Raw genomic sequence first — 27151 nt, 5'->3', positions numbered from 1 at the left:
TCAGTAGCGTTGGAAATGTTCTGAGAATCCTGCGTAACGCGTATTCTGGGAAAGCCAGTGTATGAATTTATGCGAGTTCTGTAAGGGTCATGATTGGACTGGGGTTGGGGTGACTATAAACTCAAAGTATCAGCCAATCATTACATTCATAAAACTAAGCAAGAAGGCCTTAGGTAAATATATGACAGTAAAAACATGATGTTGCTAAGTATATTTGAAAGAGAATCGTGACCCTACCACACTACACTATGTTGCATTTAACCGACTGGAAAATCCACAATGTAACACACGAAAAGTGCACATGCAATGTCAAATATAGAAATAACTAGGAACGCCTACATTTGAGGGCCAATGCAGTGTTTCCTTCAGCGATATCACTTATTATCATGTTCACTAATAGGGGAGACAGACAACACCAAACACACCGCTACACTTTCCATAACTATATTCTCTTCACCAACTACCAACTACACCATCGATAAACCGAAGTGAACTTCACCCCTGACAAACAGTTCTTTAAAAACGTTCTTCACTCTCCATATTCCTTGATGTCATCCATAAGATGGATCTCCACAGCATCCTCGACACAGGCCTGGTCCTTAAGGGTCAGGCCAAAGGACATAACTACACACTCATGTTTCACTACGCCTTCTTCACTCTTTCCACATCTGTACTACTCCCTTGGCACCACCGACATGTTTCGGTACTGATTGCTGAAAAAATACCAGCCAGAATGTTTCCAGAGGAAATTTGGGACCTAACACTGTGAAAATGTATTAAACATTTCCCATGATTTTGCAAGGCAAAATCGAGTAAATGGACAGTAATCCACGGTCTGCCTGCGGATATATTGCCACATATGATTCAGACCCAATGTTCGATGCCAAAAGGCATTGCTTTGATATTATTTACCTAATGCTCGTACCGCTAAGAATTTGTGTAAGCCTGCGAGGGATAGCTAGAGTTCATTTAAAGTGCAATCTTCACTTCGCCATGAGCAAAAATAATGTAAACAAAATAGTTAGGTAGAGTCTAAAATAGCCGGGCTTATGCCGAGTTTCCTAAATGTAAAACAAAGACGTTGATATTCAACCTATTATACGGTTATATTAGATACAAGAGAGAAAAAAGTAGATTAATATGATATGGGAGAATTGTCTTGTATAAAGGAGCCAAGGGTGTTGTTCATGAAATATCATCAAATATCTTGCACATCAGCTGATTTGCAGGCAGAGACATAAACAAAACACAATGGAAACTCATCTATAAAACATTAAGTAAAGTACACAGTTATGCCGGAAAAAGAATACACTACAAGCTGTGGACTCATACAGATATGATGTACGTACTGTCATTACCTATCTGATTAATTAAAGGTAACATTTACGTATTTGATAAATTTTCAACAAAATTCACATATTTCGGGACTGATAGATCAAACGTACAGCTCTAGTATTGGATTGATTTGAATTATCGTCCATTTATGGGTTACGATGACGTAGGCTATGGTTAGATTTCAGGAAGTTTAGGGCCGGGGATGGTGGGCGTAGCTCCCTGGTTTAGGTTCGTGTAGGGTTGACTGGCTTAACAGTATAGGCCTAATGTTTTCCCTGCGCTTCGATATGGGAAACAGCTTTATTGCGTCTGGCTATGTTAGAATGTAGGAACAAACGGGTCATATGGTATCATGCCGCTGTATTTATGAATAGAAATATCAGTCGTCTCGTTCAGCCTTTTTTTTTTTTTTTTTTTTAATTATCCTCCATGTTTAGGTTATAATGTACGTTTGAGTTGGGGGATCGGGGGGCAGAACTCCCAAGTTGGAGGGTAGGTAAGGATGATTGGTTTAACCAATGCAAACTCACTTTCTATGCTTCTCAAGATGTTTATGGGTGAGAACTCTGATAAATCCCCCTTAACATAGTGAAACTGAAACTTGTATTTACAATAATCAGAAGAGTTATTCATTTGACTCTTGATATTGCAAAAACGGATAAAAAGATTTTGATAATTGCAGTAACAAAGTGGTGCAAGAGAAAGATGAAAAATAAATGCTCGGTACTGTTTGACACAGTAATGCTGATTTATTGGCAAAGTAACCACTGGCTATGTATTTTGCAAGTAAATGACTATGTTCTCATCAGTAAAGATAAAGGAAAAGGTCCAGTACTTGATACTGTGGGTGGTAAAATTCCATTTTCGAACATCAGAATTAGCTTTGAAATTTCACTGACATTGTGGGCTGTGATGCTTTAGAGAACTATGTGGAGAATATAGTGAGACCGGTGGAGCATGACATGGATATTTTCTTTTTGTTCTGTGATATTGAAATAGTTTGTTAGTAGTAGAAGATCATAGATATTATGGGGTTCGTTAATGTTAAAGTAAGTGAAAAATGTTAGAAAATCAAGAGTTAAGAAAACCTAACCTGACTTCATATAGCTTTTATTTCATGGTGGATGCTCCAGTCATGGACAAAAGTCGTACTTTATTTGAAATACAGAAATGATTGTGAAAGGGAAAAAGAAGAGACAAGAGAAATCATTTATGAATTTTGCAGTGATTCAAAAGCCTGTCTTTTAAAATATGCCAGGTCATAGTTACTGGAAGAACATGAGAGGATGGAGATCCAAAGCTTCGAGGTGTAGGGAAAGAAATAGTTATGAAAATGAGGGTGAGTTGCCAATGGCCACACAGTAAAGATGTGATGCAGGAGCTTGTCGAGTATTACATGGTCTACATAGTGGTGTGGGCCACACAAGCAGCTAGCTCTCGGGAACAAAAACCAGAGTAATACCTTTGGAAGAGGGAAAGAGAATTAACATTGTGATGTCAGGCAAGTGGGTTAAGTTTTGAAGTTAGCCTGGGAGAGTTTATTAATCAGATCCATTTTGACTCCGTCAGGTAAAGATGCAGAGCTAGAACCACCCCAGATGTGAGAGTAGTACTCCATACAAGGACAGATCAATCCTTTGTAAAAATGTAGCAACTTTTCAGAAGAAAAACAGTTTTAACATCTAAACAGGGCTTCCAGTTTCTTAGAGGTAGACTTAGCTGTCTTTGTAATTTGGGGTGTCCAAGAGAGCATAGATGTTGCAGTAATACCAAGTATGATCATTGAGTCAATAGGTGGTATTACAGAACTGTCAAAGGAGTGAGGAAAGTTTTGAGGAATTTTTGAGATAGATGTGTAGGATCTGGGTCATGGAGGCATTAAACTTAACCATGTGGCAATTTGTAACCTATCTTTGATGATATTTGAAAATTATTGTCTTATTCTCATATTTACATCTAATGTTAGTGTGGCTTGCATTTACATGTGCACAAATATTTCCTAGTGAAATATTTACAAGTTACATTTTTCACCATAAGTTTTTGCTGTAGAACATTTCATATGATAGGCAAAGTCACTTGCAATTGCCTTTGGTTCTCTTCATTTCTAGAAGTGTTTTACATGCTTTTTTTTATTAATCATTTCCATGTTTTGATAGCCCACTCCTTCAGAGCTCAGTATTATAGAATAAACAAAGATGATAAAATCATGCCTGCAGTTTTATTTTGGTTTCTATGGTACACCATAACAACTGTCAGTCATTAGCTGGAATTTTTCCTTGTGAGTTTTGGTATGAAACTTTTATAGATGATGATTTGGACTATTTGTACAGAAAATGGAATAACAAGTTGGAAATTGAAAACCTGTCCTATTGTCACCTAGCCAAGGAAAATGTAGGGTTGAATTGATGGATAATAGTAAGTACCAAGGATTACAGTTCCCATAATTCTCATTAACACTAAATTATTTTGTAGGAAAGTTTCGCATTGGAATCCCAGAAGCATTAAGCTCAGTATCCTTTATATATATTTGACTTATGTTTGTAACATTTGTAAGTTATAGTTCATGATGGGCTGGTAAAAAAGATGTTTGTGGTGCAATTATAGGGGCACACACTCATTCACATATTCATTTTGATTAAAGTCATATCAAAGCACTTGTTTCATTTTGAGAGTAAAGTCTTTCAGATGTATTTAGATTTGGAATACGTTTTGCCCCTGTTAAGCCAGAATGGAGAAAAGCAAAATGAGCACAGAGGATCTTGACATGAAATTTGGAATATTCTTTGCCCCTGTTAAGCTAGAATGAAGAAAAGCAAGACCAGCACAAGAGATCTTGACATAACTTTATTTAAAAAAAAAAGGGTAATATTTTTTACTGTAGGGCTTTGGGGATTTTAATATAGCTTTATGGACAAAGATCATTTTTTTTTTTTTTTTTTTTTTATACTTTGTCGCTGTCTCCCGCGTTTGCGAGGTAGCGCAAGGAAACAGACGAAAGAAATGGCCCAACCCCCCCCCCCCCCCATACACATGTACATACACACGTCCACACACGCAAATATTCATACCTACACAGCTTTCCATGGTTTACCCCAGACGCTTCACATGCCTTGATTCAATCCACTGACAGCACGTCAACCCCTGTATACCACATCGCTCCAATTCACTCTATTCCTTGCCCTCCTTTCACCCTCCTGCATGTTCAGGCCCCGATCACACAAAATCCTTTTCACTCCATCTTTCCACCTCCAATTTGGTCTCCCTCTTCTCCTCGTTCCCTCCACCTCCGACACATATATCCTCTTGGTCAATCTTTCCTCACTCATTCTCTCCATGTGCCCAAACCACTTCAAAACACCCTCTTCTGCTCTCTCAACCACGCTCTTTTTATTTCCACACATCTCTCTTACCCTTACGTTACTTACTCGATCAAACCACCTCACACCACACATTGTCCTCAAACATCTCATTTCCAGCACATCCATCCTCCTACGCACAACTCTATCCATAGCCCACGCCTCGCAACCATACAACATTGTTGGAACTACTATTCCTTCAAACATACCCATTTTTGCTTTCCGGGATAATGTTCTCGACTTCCACACATTTTTCAAGGCTCCCAAAATTTTCGCCCCCTCCCCCACCCTATGATCCACTTCCGCTTCCATGGTTCCATCCGCTGACAGATCCACTCCCAGATATCTAAAACACTTCACTTCCTCCAGCCTCTCACCATTCAAACTCACCTCCCAATTGACTTGACCCTCAACCCTACTGTACCTAATAACCTTGCTCTTATTGACATTTACTCTTAACTTTCTTCTTCCACACACTTTACCAAACTCCGTCACCAGCTTCTGCAGTTTCTCACATGAATCCGCCACCAGCGCTGTATCATCAGCGAACAACAACTGACTCACTTCCCAAGCTCTCTCATCCCCAACAGACTTCATACTTGCCCCTCTTTCCAAAACTCTTGCATTTACCTCCCTAACAACCCCATCCATAAACAAATTAAACAACCATGGAGACATCACACACCCCTGCCGCAAACCTACATTCACTGAGAACCAATCACTTTCCTCTCTTCCTACACGTACACATGCCTTACATCCTCGATAAAAACTTTTCACTGCTTCTAACAACTTTCCTCCCACACCATATATTCTTAATACCTTCCACAGAGCATCTCTATCAACTCTATCATATGCCTTCTCCAGATCCATAAATGCTACATACAAATCCATTTGCTTTTCTAAGTATTTCTCACATACATTCTTCAAAGCAAACACCTGATCCACACATCCTCTACCACTTCTGAAACCACACTGCTCTTCCCCAATCTGATGCTCTGTACATGCCTTCACCCTCTCAATCAATACCCTCCCATATAATTTACCAGGAATACTCAACAAACTTATACCTCTGTAATTTGAGCACTCACTCTTATCCCCTTTGCCTTTGTACAATGGCACTATGCAAGCATTCCGCCAATCCTCAGGCACCTCACCATGAGTCATACATACATTAAATAACCTTACCAACCAGTCAACAATACAGTCACCCCCTTTTTTAATAAATTCCACTGCAATACCATCCAAACCTGCTGCCTTGCCGGCTTTCATCTTCCGCAAAGCTTTTACTACCTCTTCTCTGTTTACCAAATCATTTTCCCTAACCCTCTCACTTTGCACACCACCTCGACCCAAACACCCTATATCTGCCACTCTGTCATCAGACACATTCAACAAACCTTCAAAATACTCATTCCATCTCCTTCTCACATCACCACTACTTGTTATCACCTCCCCATTTACGCCCTTCACTGAAGTTCCCATTTGCTCCCTTGTCTTACGCACCCTATTTACCTCCTTCCAGAACATCTTTTTATTCTCCCTAAAATTTACTGATAGTCTCTCACCCCAACTCTCATTTGCCCTTTTTTTCACCTCTTGCACCTTTCTCTTGACCTCCTGTCTCTTTCTTTTATACTTCTCCCACTCAATTGCATTTTTTCCCTGCAAAAATCGTCCAAATGCCTCTCTCTTCTCTTTCACTAATACTCTTACTTCTTCATCCCACCACTCACTACCCTTTCTAAACAGCCCACCTCCCACTCTTCTCATGCCACAAGCATCTTTTGCGCAATCCATCACTGATTCCCTAAATACATCCCATTCCTCCCCCACTCCCCTTACTTCCATTGTTCTCACCTTTTTCCATTCTGTACACAGTCTCTCTTGATACTTCTTCACACAGGTCTCCTTCCCAAGCTCACTTACTCTCACCACCTTCTTCACCCCAACATTCACTCTTCTTTTCTGAAAACCCATACTAATCTTCACCTTGGCCTCCACAAGATAATGATCAGACATCCCTCCAGTTGCACCTCTCAGCACATTGACATCCAGAAGTCTCTCTTTCGCACGCCTGTCCATTAACACGTAATCCAATAACGCTCTCTGGCCATCTCTCCTACTTACATAAGTATACTTATGTATATCTCGCTTTTTAAACCAGGTATTCCCGATCATCAGTCCTTTTTCAGCACATAAATCTACAAGCTCTTCACCATTTCCATTTACAACACTGAACACCCCATGCATACCAATTATTCCCTCAACTGCCACATTACTCACCTTTGCATTCAAATCACCCATCACTATAACCCGGTCTCGTGCATCAAAACCGCTAACACACTCATTTAGCTGTTCCCAAAACACTTGCCTCTCATGATCTTTCTTCTCATGCCCAGGTGCATATGCACCAATAATCACCCACCTCTCTCCATCAACTTTCAGTTTTACCCATATTAATCGAGAATTTACTTTCTTACATTCTATGACATACTCCCACAACTCCTGTTTCAGGAGTATTGCTACTCCTTCCCTTGCTCTTGTCCTCTCACTAACCCCTGACTTCACTCCCCAGACATTTCCAAACCACTCTTCCCCTTTACCCTTGAGCTTCGTTTCACTCAGAGCCAAAACATCCAGGTTCCTTTCCTCAAACATACTACCTATCTCTCCTTTTTTCACATCTTGGTTACATCCACACACATTTAGGCACCCCACTCTGAGCCTTCGAGGAGGATGAGCACTCCCCGCGTGACTCCTTCTTCTGTTTCCCATTTTAGAAAGTTAATACAAGGAGGGGAGGATTTCCGGCCCCCCGCTCCCGTCCCCTCTAGTCGCTTTCTACGACACGCGAGGAATACGTGGGAAGTATTCTTTCACCCCTATCCCCAGGGATAATATACATATATAAACACACACGCACACACACACACACACACACACACACATACATATATATACATATGAAAAATGTAAGAAACAATTTAGAAAACAAACTTTTAGCTTGAAATGAATGAAAAAATGAACGTCACATAATGGTTCAACCTCTGGCTATGGAAAAGGAAATGTACAATTTATTCACACAAACGTCAATAGCAGTTCTCATCAATTTCACCACTGAATCAATAAGCTTCAATGTCTAAGCTACATTTTTCTCCAACTTCACTATTTTCTTGTCAAAACACCATGCATGAAAACTATCACTCCAGTAACACAACTGTAAACATTTACTTCCCCTTTAAAAAGTTCTGGGGAAGTCTGTCTCGATACACTGCGGCGAGGCGACGCGACGCTGACACAATCACTGTCACAATATCACTTCTGCCTCCTTCCAAGCGTTGTTTCAGGGAATAATTCCGGGTTGCTGAAGACGTTGCGGCAGCCTGAGGATTGTTTTCAGCTGTCCAGACGTCTGTTCTTGTTTTACCTCGTGCGTCGTCTGTGTGTGTCTCCGTCCACAGTGGCAGCCCTTCACCAACAACAGACCCCTCAAGGGCGGGGGGGTCACCATCGGTGGCTTCATGGGCGAGACCTTCCAGCTGATGAGCGATTTCTTCAACTTCACGTGAGTAGCGGAACCGAGCACCAGCCACTCCTTGCTTCTGTGATGGCAGTGAGAGGTGAGGATCCCCACCATGACCCTCGTCGACTGCGGCAAGACTCCACGTTTGGTAAGCACTTACGCATGTAAATCTGCAGTAACTCATTTAATCACACCTAACGGGGGGTTTTTTAATGACAGTGTTACACTTGACACACGGGAGAACATGATGATGGTACTCTCAAATTATACCTCGGTAAATCATGATGAACGCTGTCGGCACTGTAGGTTATAGAATTCTCTCGGTCTTGCCTCACAGACAACAGGATACGACTGGCCATCATGGAGGATTACACCCTTCAGAAAATGGTTATTGCCTGAATATTGTTAGGGAATCAGAGACCTTGACGTTAAATGTTGAAGCATTCATATTCGACATGTGTTCCACACTACAATCATAAGCAAAATACCCAGAGTTGTCCATAGATTTTCATTTTTTTCACCGGACTGTATTTGTATAATGCAGACGACAGCAACAGCAGACAGCGACAGCAGACGATCATATCAGTGGAATTATTATAACTGATAGAACTTTGTTCCACTTGTAACAGTCACTTTAAAAATACATTCTTTTCATCTTCATTTGTGATTTTACTAAAGAATCAGAACCTCAGCCCAAGATGCTTAATAGAAAATTAATGTTTGAAAAAATCGCTGCAGGTGGAATAGTCCTGCTAAATAGTCGTCTTATTCTTGAATTGTAGAATTTCCAAAAAAGAGAACGACTTCAAACATGGATGTGCAAGTCCAGATATATTTTACTAAATGAAAGAAAAGTTTGTTGCAAATTTTGTCGGTGTAAGGCCTCTGAGATACATTATAACCACTTTCATATTCTTATTTAATAAGAGAAAGTCAAGAGATTAGACAAAGTTTTGTTACAAAAAGTTTGTTATATGATGAGTTGCACTGATATTAGTGCTGGAAGAAATTATAAGATATTTGATAGCTGCACTTGCTATCTAATGATCATTGCTATCATAAGATGTTCTATCTTTACCAACATAACTTGGAGAGGAGGAAGAATGTGGGGTTGAGAAAAATTTGCAAAACAACGTAATGTAACCCAGGATTAGTTCTGCTTTTCTTTATGTTAGGATGATCAAAAGCCAGAAGCCATGAATTGTTAATTCTAAGGATACGGAGTTCTTTTAAACTACACTTTTCTAATTTCAATCCTCTTAGTAAAAGTAAAGGAGAAGACTTTAAAGTTTTGAAGCCCTGTCCTTCTTTCAGATTTTTATGCATTAGCTAAGAAATGATGAAATTAGAATATGTTGATAAAATTGTTTAATTATTAATGTCACTAATCTTTTGTCTTGAGAATCTGCTAAAAAGATCTTTCAGGTCAAAATTATAATGACAGGAACTTTTTGTTTATATGCAGTCATTTAGACAGTGATAATTTTTTAGATTTTAGGTTCCTTGTAAATTTTCAAAATAGATCCCGAGATGATATACCGTGTAGTACTGTAATTATCACTTCTAGATAACATACATCATTTCATTTTCAGAATGGATGCTTGGATGCACACAGAACAATAGACAATATCTGCTAAACATGTGATGATGTTGCAGATTGAACGCATGAGTTTTTGAATCTTGAAGAAGCATCATGGTGTATTTTAACCTATATTTTCTGAAAAGACGAGCAAGGAAGTGGTGGCCATACCTAGCTATTCTTCTCCTTCTCATTATTGGCTACTATGAAGGTATGTCATTAATATTGTGGATGAATGAAAGGAAGAAAGGAGAGAACTAAAATTCAGGTATTGCATGAATAAGTGCATATACAGTAACCCGTAGAAATGAAAATTAGCAGTTTTCCAGTTATATTTAGAAGGTATTTGAATGAATTGAAATTACTTATTAAGATCTCTTTACTTTTGTTTGCGTGTAATCAGAGAAGAATTTGTCACTCATTTGTTCACTCTTTTGTAATGGAGATTTGTTGACCAAATTGACTGCTGCCCCTGCTTTCATAAGACTGGTGTGATCTTGACTTTCACCTCAGGCTATTGAGATCATATATATGTTATAAATTGTAAAGAGTTTATTATTTACTTACTTGCTGCTCCAACCTTAGTGACTTAGCATCAGGAATGATTGAAAATGGCCTAATTTTGCATACATTTATTATTTACATGTCTTATATAATGTATTGAAACCAGATCCTACTCTCCATAGCAATGCTCAATAGAGTATTTCATTGTTTACTTTGACATCTTTATATGCTTTGGTTCAGCCCACTGACCTGCATGACACCCTTGTTTACCCTATTGATCCAGTTCATTCTATCCTGGGTATGCCTTTCACCTTTCTAAGTTTTCAGGCCTCAGTGTCTCATCCTCTTCATCCATCCATCTCCTTCTTTGTTACTTCATCTCCATATATTCCTCCACTTCTGCTGTGTAGAACCTCTTAAGTCAGCCTCTGTTTGCTCATCCTCTCCATGTGTCTGAACCATTTCAACACCCCCTGGTCAGCTCTTTCAATCAGACTTTGCTTACTATCAAATGTTTACCTTACAGTCAGTCTTTACTTATGTAATGAACCCACCTCACACTGTATATCATCCTCAGACATATCATATCTAGTAAATTTCTGTCCTTTACTTCTTTTTGAGTAGCATTACCCTGTTTTCTTTACTGGGGCTTTCACCATGTTTGCTAAAGAAAAGGCACATTGGCTCTATATTTGTGATTTTCTCAAAAACTTAGTTTCACTATATTTTAACCATTCAATCCTAAGCTAATATTTATTTTGTTTTCCTTGTAGCCTAGATTTTTTCAAATATTCGAAATAAGGAAAAGAAAGAAGTTCTTATGCATTAGGAAGCAGAGCTTCACAAGTAGCTGTAATGCCTTTAATTATCTTTAGAAGTATGATAGTTTGTGAATGCTTATGTCACTTAACTGTCATCAGTAATCATCATTATCTTATTCCTCTAAATTACTTATTTCCTTTAAAATTTCATCAGATTCTTCCCAAGGCAATGTGTTTATGTTTTAAATTACTTATTTCCATTAAGATTGCATAAGATTCTTCCCAAGGCACTGAGTGTTTATGTTTATGGTTGCAAGAGCAAGGGAAGCATTCTTGTAACTGCCAGATGCACACTGAAGTGAGTGTACTTCCAACACGGTGTTTGTTGGGTAACTGACTGCGAAGAAATTTCTGAGGTTGCATTGTTATTTTTGTTGACATGTAGTATCTGACTTATGGCAAATACAGGAGATCTGAAATGAGGCAGGAAACACTGGCGTGTATCCTGTACGTATGCAGGATTCTGGTCCAAAGTGTATGAGATATGAGTGTAGGACTGAAAGGGTTAGACTGGTTTTGTTGCACTGATAGGTTTGCTTGAGTGTATTATACTTCATAATACCAAACAGTGATACTGTACTTATTCCTCTTTGTCATATACAGGAGTGTTCCATCAGTTTTCAAGTTCCTCTGTGTTAGACTCAGTAGATGACCAGTCAAGAAGCACTATGAAGGAGGTATTTGCCTTGCAGAGACAAGTGAGTTATGAAGGATATCATCTCCTATAAGCAGCCTTCACAGTACTGTAATTGTTGTATGAAATATTCTCTGTATATTTGAATCCATGAGCTCTACCTTGTTACTGTAAAACGTTTTTAAGATACTTTATTCAAAGACCACATGTTATGAATGTTATTATGTACTGTGGAGAAGACCTTCTGATGCAGAAATTATTACCCATGCACAAAAAAATTCTTTTTTTTTAACTTAAGAATATGTCTATTGTGCTTTATCAACAAAGTACCCAAAAAGCACTACTTTTGTCTGTGTTGGTGTGGAAGTGTGTTGAATGGTTGGGGAGGACCTGGGCCAGTGACATTGGATGTTCCTTATCTATATAAGTGTACAGTAGTCATGGTTCTTTCCAGTTGCAATTTCTATATAAACTTAATCATATTACACACTGTATGGTTACTTTTCAAGGCTTGAGCTCACATCTAGATACACATTTTTACATGTCTTTTACATATACGTGCTATTCATGTGATTACATGTTATTTACACAGACAAAAGTTTATTTACATGAACAGAGGAACAGAATTTTCTTTTTACCAGAAACATCAACAAACGCCATAGAAATTGTTCCTTTTATTCTGAAACTAACTACAACATGAGTCGATTTATGGCTTGATGCCCAGGTTACATAAGTGCAGTCTCTTTGGTGATCTGGGGGTAACTGAAATGCATCACACTTTTTCCATCAGTGGCTATAGACTGCTAGTGACATCTATGGATAAATGGTGTATGCAAACATCAGTTTGGGAATTTAAATGATTATGGGAGTCAATGAAATGCAATATGATGTATGGAGCCATAGCTTCATGGTAAGTCATATGATGCATAGAGCAAATACCCCTTAGTCTGTGACATACGTCCTTTGTAAATTAGCGAACAAATGTGAAATACATTGCGAAACAAGACTTCTGCACAACTGTTTTGAATAGTGTGCCATGGTAAATCAAAAGTAGATAAAGTTTTTTATTATTTTTTATACACATGTATGTATATATTTCATCTTGTAAGAACATAATGTTTTTAATTTTTTTTGCATCATTTATTGAATCTATTCACTCCACCACTGCAAAACAAAAGTAGATGAAGATGTATTTCATCATTATTTGAATTTCTCTCTCCATACAGAACACTAACTGTATAAGAATATGATCTGCTTTTTAGAGTATTTTTCCCAAGTTTTTTGCATACTCATTGGTAACAGGGTTTTCTTGTAGCCATAGGGTGAGTTAGATTATTAATGTAGCACTAGCTCAAAAGGTTTTTTGTTGTAATCTAGTGTCAGTTAGGAAGATGAGTGTTGTGTATTCTGTACATATGTGTCTTAGCAGACAGACTGGTATACCTGTTTATCTAAAGTTAAAGACAGCATTCTATTACTGGACACTGTCTGTATTAGATTACACTGCAGTTGAAGAGTCACCTATAGCAAGGTTGTATCATTGTCAGTGGACAAAGGGAGTTCAATTTTGTTGAACTTATTCTAAAGGAATCCATTATTTTCTTTTTGATGATTGATTGTAGTGTATCCTTAGAGCTGCAGAATCCTCATAAAAGGAGTCCTGGGGTTATATATGAAAAAGACCGCTTATAGAATGGGTACAGAGTTTTTGTGAGTTGATAACAAGATTTTACTCTTATTTCATTTGAATTGAAGGAAATGCTTCTTTGCCTTGTAAGATTGATATTAATTCTTACAGATGATAAAAGAACTATAAGATGCTATTGTATCATTTAGGTATCTCAAGTAATCCTGATGTGATCACATGATGATGTTTCCTGTTGATAAGAAACATGCACTTTTTTAAAACATTATTTGAGCAGTCATTATTATTAGGCACTTCATCATGAGTCATACATACGTTGAAAATTGTAACTAACCAATCAACAACACACTCATCCCCTTTCTGAAGAATTTCAACTGCAGTACCATCCACTGCAGCCACCTTGCCACATTTCATCTTACTTAAGACTTTCACCACTTCTTCTCTCTTCACCAAACCACTCTCCATGAATCTCTCATTTCTCATACCACCCCCCAACCCAAACACCTTATACCTTCTACCTTGTCATCAAACACATTCAACAGTTCATCAAAATACTCTATCTCCTCCTAACGACATCACTACCTGGAACCATTTACCCCTTTACTTCCTTCGTTGATGTTCTCATTTGTTCTCTTGTTTTTTGTACATTACTAGTTTCCCTCCAAAACATCTTATTCTCCCGAAAGTATACTGATACTTGTTAACCACAACTCTGCCCTCTTTTTCACCCCCTTCACCTTCCTGTTGGTCTCCCATCACTTTTTCTTAAACAAACATTTCCCAGTCCTGTGCCCTCTGTCCTTGTAAGTACTGCCTTAATGCCTCTCTTTTCTCATTTACTAGGAACTTTACTTCTTCAACTTATGGCTCACTACCCTTACTCTTTCTCATCTGCCCACCTCTCACTGTTTGCATGCTACATGCATCTCTTGCACATGCCTGTACTGCTTTCCAAAATTCCTCCCATTCCTCAATCATTTCTCTAGCTTCATTTACACTCGGCTTTTGCCATTCTACATTCAGTCTCTGGTTATTGCCTCTCTTAAGTTTGTTTTCCAAGCTCAAACTAATCTCAGTACTCTCTTCTTATGATAATATTTCCTTTTTTCCAAAGACCTTTACAAATCTTCACCTTGCCTGCATTGATATTTTCTGATATGTATTAAGAAATATATGAATAAGATTTTACGGGTACAGAATTATTGATGATGATTTTAGGATGCAGGTGCAACAATAGGAGAATCACCTTTTGGATATTGACAGTTGAAAGGAAACTAATTGCTCTGTTCACAGGTTAGATTGCTGAGATCAGTGCTCAAAAGCTACTCAATACCTGAGAGAGAATACTCAGATGTACTGTTGCCTACTATATATGTTATCACTCCGACATATGCTCGACCTGTTCAAAAAGCTGAACTAACAAGGTACAGTAGCATACAGTATCTAGTGTTACATAATGTGTTTTGATATTGATTAATGGATGGCTTTCAAGTATTTTTCTTCTAGTATTGTTTGTACCTTGTATCATCTTTCATTGATGGTGGTATTTAGTGCAGGTAATGAACTGCTTTGTCTTATTTCATTTCCAGTGCCTACTTCTGTGAAACTTTACAAATAAAATTTCCTTTTTAATGTGAGAAATTTACAATCTTTCACAGTATACCCTAATCATCTTGATTGCTGGAAATTTATACCACATACTGAAAGAAATGTTCATGGATGTAAGGCATGGGTTGTAGATGACAAGGTACAGAATAGGATGAGTATGTTGGAAATGAAATGTTTCAGGACAGTATGTGGTGTGAGGAGGGTTGATTGAATAAGAAATGGTTGGGTAAAATAAGGGTATAGTTATTAAAGGAATGTGTTGGAGTGGTTGGACATATGAAGAGGATGAATGAGGAAGGTATAATTAGGAGGAAACACATGCAAAAAGTGGAGGGAACAAGAAAAAGGGAAAACCAAAAAAGGAGGTAGAAGGATGGAGTGAAAGGAGTTTTAAATGTTTGGGTCTGAACATGCAGAAGGGTACAAGGCATGCAAAGGATAGAATGAACTTGAGTATTGTGGTATACTGGGGGCTACTTGCTGTTAGTAGGCTAAACCAAGGCATATGAAGTGGTGAGGGGAAATCATGGAAAAGTGTGTGGTACCTGGTTGTAGATGGGGACTATGGTTTCAATGGATTCTACATTACAACTTGAGTGTGGATGTGCATGAATGAGGCTATTTCTTTGTCTTTTGTGGCACTACCTCCCTAATATGGGAAATGAAAAAAATGAGATAAGTTCATGACCCATTTCTTGATGAAAGCCCTTAGGTACTTTTGCATATGTGTTATCTGATTGTTTGTATAATATGTAAAATTTTTGAAATTGGGAAAACTTTCTGCCAACAGGTTAAAGACAGTTTTCCTTCATGTTCCAGCGTTACATTGGATTGTGGTTGAGGATGCATCACAGAACTCACAATTGGTATCAAATTTTTTAAAGTCTTCTGGACTGACATATACTCATCTGCATCAACCAACTCCAGATGAATGGAAATTGAAAGATAGTGTAAGCAACCAAAATATTTCTTTCAAAACCCCTTTCAGGCAGTGTAAACACATTTGTTGAGTCTGTGAAATGAATCCGTATAGGCATGGATATCTTTTTTGTCACCTTTGTTAGATGTTTTGATTGATATGTATTAATGTTGACTGACTTTTTGTTTACAAAGGTGTTTTATGAAATGAAAAGAGCTTTTAATGGTAAGAACAGGGGGATTTGATGAGAATTCTTTAGACAGACTGTGTTACTGTAGTGTAACCTGTGGTCTTTACAATTTATGAAGTCCTTACCCTTCTGTTTTTCATGGATTTTACTGCTTTCTGGAATGATCTTTCCTATGTATTTTGGACTTCTGACTTTTTATACTGTATTAAGTTTTGTGAATTTTGTAGGATCCAAATTGGCGTAAACCACGTGGAGTTTTACAGAGAAATGCAGGCATCAAATGGCTACGAAGAAAGTTCATGCAAGAAAGTAACCCAAGAGGAGTGGTCTACTTTGCAGATGATGACAACACTTACAGTATAGAATTGTTTCAAGAGGTAATGTGTGTATATATAGTGTTTTTGGAAAAGAATCATGCTCTCAGGGATAAATAGGTAATTTTGCTTTACCATACATTTGTATGTAGATGTTACTCATGACTTCAAAAATTTTATCATAAACCCTTTTGGACTGAAAAGATTGGTTCTTTTGATGAAAACAGGGCTCCACCATTCAGATATTTGGCTCACTGGTTCAGTCACTGTCAGATCCCTGGATTACCTGACACTTCTTACTGGGAAAGTTATCACCTAGCAAAAACTGGAGGTGCATCAAAGATTTAAATGTTAGCTGAATGTTGTTTTAATGTTTTCTGATTCCCAGCTAGCCAAGCTTCTATTTCACAAATTTGCCATATTGAACTCATAACTCTTTAGCTAACCTGGCATGATATCCCCAGACCTATTCCCAAGATGAACTAGGAGGCCACCTGTATCACTCACAGTTGCTTTTTGTTATCAGAAGCATATTATATCACTGATTTATGATCACATATAAGAAACCTTTCTTTATGACCAGTCAGAAAATAAAATATTATAGTCTTCCTTTAAGTGGTAAGTAATGCCACCAAAAAGTGGGTATATCATCTTCAATAGGGTGCGTAAGACAAGGGAGCAAATGGGAACTTCAGTGAAGGGCGTAAATGGGGAGGTGATAACAAGTAGCGGTGATGTGAGAAGGAGATGGAATGAGTATTTTGAAGGTTTGTTGAATGTGTCTGATGACAGAGTGGCAGATATAGGGTGTTTTGGTCGAGGTGGTGTGCAAAGTGAGAGGGTTAGGGAAAATGATTTGGTAAACAGAGAAGAGGTAGTAAAAGCTTTGCGGAAGATGAAAGCCGGCAAGGCAGCAGGTTTGGATGGTATTGCAGTGGAATTTATTAAGAAAGGGGGTGACTGTATTGTTGACTGGTTGGTAAGGTTATTTAATGTATGTATGACTCATGGTGAGGTGCCTGAGGATTGGCGGAATGCGTGCATAGTGCCATTGTACAAAGGCAAAGGGGATAAGAGTGAGTGCTCAAATTACAGAGGTATAAGTTTGTTGAGTATTCCTGGTAAATTATATGGGAGGGTATTGATTGAGAGGGTGAAGGCATGTACAGAGCATCAGATTGGGGAAGAGCAGTGCGGTTTCAGAAGTGGTAGAGGATGTGTGGATCAGGTGTTTGCTTTGAAGAATGTATGTGAGAAATACTTAGAAAAGCAAATGGATTTGTATGTAGCATTTATGGATCTGGAGAAGGCATATGATAGAGTTGATAGAGATGCTCTGTGGAAGGTATTAAGAATATATGGTGTGGGAGGCAAGTTGTTAGAAGCAGTGAAAAGTTTTTATCGAGGATGTAAGGCATGTGTACGTGTAGGAAGAGAGGAAAGTGATTGGTTCTCAGTGAATGTAGGTTTGCGGCAGGGGTGTGTGATGTCTCCATGGTTGTTTAATTTGTTTATGGATGGGGTTGTAAAGGAGGTAAATGCAAGAGTCCTGGAAAGAGGGGCAAGTATGAAGTCTGTTGGGGATGAGAGAGCTTGGGAAGTGAGTCAATTGTTGTTCGCTGATGATACAGCGCTGGTGGCTGATTCATGTGAGAAACTGCAGAAGCTGGTGACTGAGTTTGGTAAAGTGTGTGGAAGAAGAAAGTTGAGAGTAAATGTGAATAAGAGCAAGGTTATTAGGTACAGTAGGGGTGAGGGTCAAGTCAATTGGGAGGTGAGTTTGAATGGAGAAAAACTGGAGGAAGTGAAGTGTTTTAGATATCTGGGAGTGGACCTGTCAGCGGATGGAACCATGGAAGCGGAAGTGGATCATAGGGTGGGGGAGGGGGCGAAAATTTTGGGAGCCTTGAAAAATGTGTGGAAGTCGAGAACATTATCTCGGAAAGCTAAAATGGGTATGTTTGAGGGAATAGTGGTTCCAACAATGCTGTATGGTTGCGAGGCGTGGGCTATGGATAGAGATGTGCGCAGGAGGATGGATGTGCTGGAAATGAGATGTTTGAGGACAATGTGTGGTGTGAGGTGGTTTGATCGAGTAAGTAACGTAAGGGTAAGAGAGATGTGTGGAAATAAAAAGAGCGTGGTTGAGAGAGCAGAAGAGGGTGTTTTGAAATGGTTTGGGCACATGGAGAGAATGAGTGAGGAGAGATTGACCAAGAGGATATATGTGTCGGAGGTGGAGGGAACGAGGAGAAGAGGGAGACCAAATTGGAGGTGGAAAGATGGAGTGAAAAAGATTTTGTGTGATCGGGGCCTGAACATGCAGGAGGGTGAAAGGAGGGCAAGGAATAGAGTGAATTGGAGTCATGTGGTATACAGGGGTTGACGTGCTGTCAGTGGATTGAAGCAAGGCATGTGAAGCGTCTGGGGTAAACCATGGAAAGCTGTGTAGGTATGTATATTTGTGTGTGTGGACGTGTGTATGTACATGTGTATGGGGGGGGGGGGGGGTTGGGCCATTTCTTTCGTCTGTTTCCTTGCGCTACCTCGCAAACGCGGGAGACAGCGACAAAGTATAAAAAAAAAAAAAAAAAAAAAAATCATCTTCAAAATAGGGCTCATAATCATGATCAAAGTATATTTGAATCCTCTATTCTGGATAGACATTGCATTGTTGGAAAAGCAGTTAGTTTTTCTCTTTGGATAACAGCTCACCTTGCGATAGACAAGACCTTTCACCTCTAAAGTTACATGTCTTTTTTCCTGAGAGAAAAAGGAATTGCAGGAGGGAAAGGTTAGCTGCAGTTGCTTTAGTGTTTATATGTTACCCAAGTAAAGAAATAAATATTTTTCTGATTGTATGATATCCAGTGCAAAAGGAACCCTTAACACTTTAAAGCTGAATTTTTTACTGTGATAAAATGTGGTATGTTTGTGTATAACATGTATTTTAGAAAAATAATGATTTTCCAATGCTACAGATGCGTCACACTCAAACAGTATCAGTATGGCCTGTGGGATTAGTTGGTGATGTTATGGTGGAGCGTCCTCAAGTGAGCGTCCACCCCAAAGGAGAAGGTCATCAGGTCACAGGCTGGCTCACAGGATGGAAGCCTAACCGGCCATTTGCAACAGACATGGCTGGTTTTGCTGTAAATTTGGCATTGCTTTTGAAGAAATCAAAGGCTGAATTCTCCTTAAGCTCCCAACGGGGTTTTCTAGAATCAGATTTTTTAGGGAATCTAGTAAAGTTGAATAACTTAGAGCCAAAAGCAGAACTTTGCACTATGGTAAGTTTAAAGCTCTTTTATTGAAAGAATTAGCATCTATTTACAGATCACAATTTGCCTTATATCAATTACTGTATTGTAAAGGACCTCCAAGAAGTACTTGAATTTAGTCATTCAGCCATTCATGTGTAGCTTTAAAGAAACCATAACTGCCACTGCTGTCTCACCTTTTTCAAGGAAAGTCTTTGTATAAACAATTAAGATGTTTTCTTAATGACCAGTGGATAGTTATTCATGAGAACTTAATAGACATCGGACATGCATCAGGTTGGCTGAAGACTTTCAGCCTGATAAGTAAGCTGAAAATACAGCAGTAATACTTTCCTACCCATGAATTGTGTTGGACCACATGGTTGAATAGCAAGCCCATCAGTGGACTAATAGTGTCACTGTATAACATGAATGATTAACTAACTCATTAAATCACTGTGAAACATGAATGATTAACTAACTCATTAAAACAACATGATTACAGTTTTTTCTGTTCCAAAACTTACCAATGGATAGCTACACCACTTAATAAGTTTGTTGTACATCATCATCACTCTTCAGACAAATTTGTCAGTGTTATTCCAGTGTTTACATTAAAAGTAAGGCTTGTAGAAAAGAATTAAAGTTCTAGGATTGAGTGAATTAATTGACCGGCAATCTTTCATGAACAGTTTAGTTTGTTTGTTGCTTTTATGTTGATGTTTGTGGGTTTTTTTTTTTTTTTTTTTTTATATACTTTGTCGCTGTCTCCCGCGTTTGCGAGGTAGCGCAAGGAAACAGACAAAAGAAATGGCCCAACCCCCCCCCATACACATGTACATACACACGTCCACACACGCAAATATACATACCTACACAGCTTTCCATGGTTTACCCCGGACGCTTCACATGCCTTGATTCAATCCACTGACAGCACGTCAACCCCTGTATACCACATCGCTCCAATTCACTCTATTCCTTGCCCTCCTTTCACCCTCCTGCAAGTTCAGGCCCCGATCACACAAAATCCTTTTCACTCCATCTTTCCACCTCCAATTTGGTCTCCCTCTTCTCCTCGTTCCCTCCACCTCCGACACATATATCCTCTTGGTCAATCTTTCCTCACTCATTCTCTCCATGTGCCCAAACCATTTCAAAACACCCTCTTCTGCTCTCTCAACCACGCTCTTTTTACTTCCACACATCTCTCTTACCCTTACGTTACTTACTCGATCAAACCACCTCACACCACACATTGTCCTCAAACATCTCATTTCCAGCACATCCATCCTCCTGCGCACAACTCTATCCATAGCCCACGCCTCGCAACCATACAACATTGTTGGAACTACTATTCCTTCAAACATACCCATTTTTGCTTTGTGGTGTGGGCAATGAATTCCATGTGTGTCATATGTAATGCCAAGAATAGTTTCATTTTTCTTGAGTGGTAACAATTGACCCTTCAGGATATGGGATATAATTGAAGACCTCTGGAGTTGCATACATTCTATATATATAGGGGATATGGGAGAAATAATGCTATCCATGTATTCCCTGTATGTTAAAAAATGCAACCAAGAGGCACCTTTCCATGGTTTACCCCAGACACTTCACGTGCCGTGGTTCAATCCATTGACATCACGTTGACCCCAGTATACCACACCCTTCCAATTTACTCTCTTCCTTGCACACCTTTCCCTGTGGATAGGGGAGAAAATACTGCCTACATATTCCCTGCATGTTGTGGAAGGTGACTGAGAGGGGCAGGAGCAAGTGGCTGTGAATCCTCCCTTCCTGTAATACTTTCCAAAAGAAGGAATGGAGCAAGGAGCCAAATGAGGATTTTTCCCTAAGTATGTTTTCCAGGAATGGATCTCAGATGCTAAGGAGGGACTGGTGTACAGCTTTGTTGAAGACCTTCTCACTCCAAAGGAGTGCTGCTTCTGTATGGAGTGCAGTTTTGTAGCTTCAGGAGTCCCATAGAATTTGTCTTGGCATTGTATAATAATAATTACTTATATGAGTAAACATATATTTATGTTAATTCCATGTTAGCTCTATAAGTGTGACCTTTATGATATTTATTTTCATTTCTTACTCATCCTACTTGTTTCAATTCTGCCACAAAAATTGGATAATTTTTGTTTTTCTTTAATATTTAGCCACTTGCTGTCATTGATTTTGTTTTTACCCTCCCATTTTTTATGAGTACTACAAAACTGGATCTTCTGTTATGTTTTCAGGTATATGTATGGCATACAAGAACTGAGAAGGCAAATATGAAGCATGAGGAAAGACTGAGGAGGGCAGGAAAACCTACAGACGAGGGAATTGAAGTATAGAATACACAGTATTCTTTGAAATTTCATTGCTCTGAACCGAGTTCATAATCAACATATTTTTTTAACTGTGATCTTGGATTGTGATCTTGTGATATGTGTGCATCTATGTGCAGTGAATGCAGGGCAATTGAATAATAAGTGCTTGGTGTCTTTATGGTGGTTGCATTTTAGGCATGAAGGGTCTTGGGATGTGGCCAAACAGTATTTGTTGTGTTGTGATGAGATTATGATTCTTGTTTTTCTTGGGAGTGTGGTTTTTGATGGGTTGTATTTGTTGGATGTAGGGTGGGAGATCTGTGAGTAGAAATTACTGATGTACTGATGTATGGCAGGGGTAGCTTTTTATTTCTACTAAGGGGTTGGTGGTTAGTTATAGATTGGTTTGGATGGGATGGCTTTAGTGCTGTTGCATAGAATTGAGTTCCAAACATGTTGACATGGGAATGTATTGGGAATATCTTTGTTTCATTCTGAAAGTGTTGATTGTTTATGGTCACTAGGTGGCCAGTGATTGTTTAAGTGCATTGTTTTGTGTGGTTTGCAGCTTTGTAGTATTTGCTTTTTTTTTTTTTTTTTTGCAGCTGAGGCATGGTGGAGCAGATGAATTGTTTGTATAGGATGTGGAGGGATTCTTTTCCTTGTCCAAATCTGGTGCTATTAAGAGATCTGAGGACATTTAGTTTGTTTGTTGCTATTGTGTTAATGTTATTGGTGTGGGGAGTGAATGTCATGTGTCATATGTGATGCCGAGAATGGTTATTCTTTTGTTCATTGGGAGAGACTGTCCATTGAAAATGACTAGAGGGTATGAGCTGGATTCATGTCTGTCTAAGGTTAAAAGAGTGGTTTAAGGCTTATTTGGAGATGCATACATTCTGCTCTTGGTGAGCAGTTGTGGAAGTTGTGTAATGTAGTGATGTATGTTTGATGATGCTCCTTTATAGTGTTAGGGTGTAGTGATGTGATAGTGAGTTTATCAGCATGTGAAATGACTTTCATGCTGAGATTTGGCTGAGGTAAAGGGAGGTCATGTAGGAAGAGATTGAAAAAAGTTGGAGAAAGAACTGTTCCTTAGCGAATTCCATTAGAGAGTTTAAGGTGTTTTGAGAAGCCATTTTCAGTGACTGGCAAGGCAGCTGGCTGTGAAGTTTGCTAAAAACATTTTGTTATTGTTGGAGAGGGTAGTGTCATGTATTTTTTGTGAGGATGTGTTGGTGGAATGTTAAATGCATTGTTGATGTCTATGGCCATTAGTGCCGTGCATGTGGTGGGTTGTGATTGGTTAAATCCATCTTGGATAAGTTGTGTAAGCTCATTATGTAGTAAGAGGGTAGTGTTTGACCCTGAAGCCATGCCTTGTGGATGAGAGTGGGATGTTTTGCTTGATTCTTTTGTAAACTATTTTTGGATACTGAGGATGGCAGGCAGTTGGAGGAGGGGGTGTTGAGTGATTTAGGATTGGTATTTTGTTGACAAGTATCCAGATGTTGGGGATTTTGTTGTGTTGCCTTGAGTAATTGAAGATATTACTCAGTGCTTGGATTGCAAATGGGCCGTAGCTTTTTTTGTGAAAGTTGGACATGTTATCAGTGCCAATAGCAGGAGAGTTCTTTAATGATTCATTTACATTGCTTATACTGATGGCAATGAAGGGTGGGTAGACAAATGATTCTGGATGCAATTTTAGATTTTTCATGACTCCTGTTTAGGGCTATGGTTGGTTTGTGGCTGATTTTTTTTTGCATGTTTACCATTTCCGGCATTAGTTGGTAGCAACAGGAACAGATGAAGAAAAAGCCTTATTCACTTACATTCACTCTTTAGCTGTTATGAATACTGCACCAAAACCAGAGCCCCATATCCACAGTCAAGCTCAATAGACCTTTTAATGGTTTTCTCTAACTGCTGTTCCCTGGTTGAGACCACTGACAGCATGTTAGTGTGCATGTATTTGTTTGACTATGGTCTTTCATTTACAACAAAAAGTAGTTATGTATAGACACTGAAATACACAGACCATTGTGTTTGTCATATTTGAAAAACATTCAGATTTGGGAACATATTCAGATTCTTTTGATTGAATTTGATTATTTGGAAAACAGCACAAGTGTTTTTTCTCTTTCAGGACATTGATAACTCATTTTCAGTTTACTGTTCACTGACCGGATAATGTTTCATTATCCAAGTATTAGAATTTATTGTGTGATTCATTGACATTATATCTCTGCCTAGAAGACTGCTGCTTGCCTTGTATATACAGAGTGTAAAATTTGCATTTCCATTTGTTATTTTTTGTCTCAGTGAATGAGTTTCTCATGCTTGATACATCATGTGCTGTATATTTGGGATAATCCTTGGCTTTGAATTGTGAAATATGAATATCAGTGTCAAATATTATATCAAAAATTCATTCTTTTCCTGTTCCCATGTTGAAAGTTTCCCATCTTTCTGATTGTGACTGACAATTTTTGTGTAGTGGCTCTTTATCATATTCATTTTACTTTTGGTAGTATGAGAAACTTTAGCCAAGTTATAAAACAGGAAAAATATCTACCACCATATATACAGACCACCTGCTTGATTATGCAGTATCCCTTCAGTTCATTTTTTTTCATACATATTGGCCATTACCTGCATTAGTGCAGTAGCGTTAAGAACAGAGGACTGATCCTTAGTGGAAATATGCTCACTTGGCCTCATTCTCTCTTTCCTCTTTTGTTAGAGTTAGAAAATCAAGGTATCATTGAGGGAAATTTTTCTGAGGCACAGGTGGGTGAGCTGAGAGGACTGTTTCTTATTCATCTACTTCATTGTATGGCTTGTTCTTGAAAATACATTCTGGCACCTGTTAACAGTTAGTCTTGGGGCTAAAGTTCAAAATGATTTTCAGACAAGAGTTAGATTGGTGGTACCCTCAGCTTGCCAGTTATAGGTTTTGGTGTCATAATATTTAGAATTTAATTTTGTTCCTTAATTGTAATAGGCTGTATTTATTATGTAATGAGTAAGTGGTCTTGCTTCAGTATACATATCTTGATTTGCAGCCTCATGTACCTGCCGTAGCACTTGTCAACTACATGAATTAAACCTAGCAACTTACTTTTTACATTCAGTTATTTTATGTTTATAGACTACAGATAAGATAGAAATCTCTTTCAAAATCTTTTTCACTCCATCTTTCCACCTCCAATTTGGTCTCCCACTTCTCCTCATTCCCTCCACCTCCGACACATATATCCTCTTGGTCAATCTTTCCTCACTCATTCTCTCCATGTGCCCAAACCATTTCAAAACACCCTCTTCTGCTCTCTCAACCACGCTCTTTATTTCCACACATCTCTCTTACCCTTACGTTACTTACTCGATCAAACCACCTCACACCACACATTGTCCTCAGACATCTCATTTCCAGCACATCCATCCTCCTGCGCACAACTCTATCCATAGCCCACGCCTCGCAACCATACAACATTGTTGGAACCACTATTCCTTCAAACATACCCATTTTTGCTTTCCGAGATAATGTTCTCGACTTCCACACATTCTTCAAGGCTCCCAGGATTTTCGCCCCCTCCCCCACCCTATGATCTACTTCCGCTTCCATGGTTCCATCCGCTGCCAGATCCACTCCCAGATATCTAAAACACTTTACTTCCTCCAGTTTTTCTCCATTCAAACTTACCTCCCAATTGACTTGACCCTCAACCCTACTGTACCTAATTACCTTGCTCTTATTCACATTTACTCTTAACTTTCTTCTTTCACACACTTTACCAAACTCAGTCCCCAGCTTCTGCAGTTTCTCACATGAATCAGCCACCAGCGCTGTATCATCAGCGAATAACAACTGACTTACTTCCCAAGCTCTCTCATCCACAACAGACTGCATACTTGCCCCTCTTTCCAAAACCCTGCATCCACCTCCCTAACAACCCCATCCATAAACAAATTAAGCAACCATGGAGACATCACACACCCCTGCCGCAAACCTACATTCACTGAGAACCAATCACTTTCCTCTCTTCCTACACGTACACATGCCTTACATCCTCGATAAAAACTTTTCACTGCTTCTAATAACTTGCCTCCCACACCATATATCCTTAATATATACCTTGCTGATGTGGGAAACAGTGATTATGTACAATGAAATAAAGAAATATTATTTGATTATATTTGATCGCCATTTTCCGTGTCAGCGAGGTAGCGTTAGGAAAAATAGATGAGGGTTAGCATGATGAGACATATATAATTAATATTTTCGAGGGATTTGAAGCTGATATTTTAATCTGTGGATTATCAAGTGTTTTTAGCAGAACTAATAAAACATTTTGAGTGTCTTGAGCAAAGGAAATGAGCCATGTATACAATAAAAGTTACAATATATTGGGTAATTGAAAGTCAATTGATAATATGATTTGACATGGAGGATGCTAATGTTTTAAAACAACATTTGGAAAGTGCTTTCACTAAGGATGGAATGGCAAAATGCATGCTAAAATATGAAAGCTTGAGTGACTGACAAACTGCCAATAAATAAATAAATATTATCTTATTATACTTGATCCCCATTTTCCGTGTCAGTGAGGTAGCGTTAGGAAAAAGACACGAGGGTTAGCATGATGAGATATATATAATTAATATTTTCAAGGGATTTGAAGCTGATGATATTTTAACCCGTGGATTATCAAGTGTTTGTTAGCAGAACTAATAAAAGATTTTGAGTGTCTTGAGCAAAGGAAATGAGCCATGTACACAATAAAAATTACAATATTTTGGGTAATTGAAAGTTAATTGATAATATGATTTGACATGGAGGATGCTAATGTTTTAAAACAATATTTGGAAAGTGTTTTCAGTAACGATGGAATGGCTGTGCTAAAATATGAAAGCTTGAGTGATAGACAAACTGCCAGTGTTTTAAGAAGAGTAATGGAAAAAACTGGATATTATAATGTACGTCGAAGTCTATTAAAAGCTGTGCCACCTTTTATGAGTACTATCAAAATTAGAGTGTATCAATAGAATCACTACCGAAATTCAGACAGTTTAGCTAGTTTTTCTCTGGTCTTGCTATATTTATCCACAGAACTGTAATGTCTTAAACACTAAAACAAC

At 38.5% G+C, this 27151-nt stretch overlaps 1 protein-coding gene across 4 annotated transcripts; it reads left to right on the top strand.

Annotated features, from left to right (window-relative positions):
- Positions 1-1197: 1197 nt before the first annotated feature.
- Positions 1198-26583, top strand: GlcAT-I (Glucuronyltransferase I). 4 transcript variants are annotated; one of them, XM_071692065.1, is made up of 8 exons: positions 1198-1341; positions 9807-10004; positions 11722-11816; positions 14691-14821; positions 15796-15955; positions 16342-16491; positions 19410-19718; positions 21935-26583. In XM_071692065.1, the coding sequence occupies exons 2-8, from the start codon at positions 9908-9910 to the stop codon at positions 22031-22033; spliced, it is 1041 nt and encodes a 346-aa protein (XP_071548166.1). In that variant the 5' UTR covers positions 1198-1341; positions 9807-9907; the 3' UTR covers positions 22034-26583. The 4 variants fall into 4 exon arrangements, with proteins under 4 accessions (XP_071548166.1, XP_071548189.1, XP_071548170.1 ...); XM_071692088.1 differs by having other exon boundaries at positions 1219-1341; positions 9871-10004; XM_071692069.1 differs by having other exon boundaries at positions 1239-1376.
- Positions 26584-27151: the final 568 nt, after the last annotated feature.

Source organism: Panulirus ornatus, chromosome 4 (genome assembly GCF_036320965.1).
Source record: "Panulirus ornatus isolate Po-2019 chromosome 4, ASM3632096v1, whole genome shotgun sequence".
Taxonomy (NCBI): Eukaryota; Metazoa; Arthropoda; class Malacostraca; order Decapoda; family Palinuridae; genus Panulirus; species Panulirus ornatus.
This window is presented reverse-complemented; position numbering and strand designations above follow the sequence as displayed.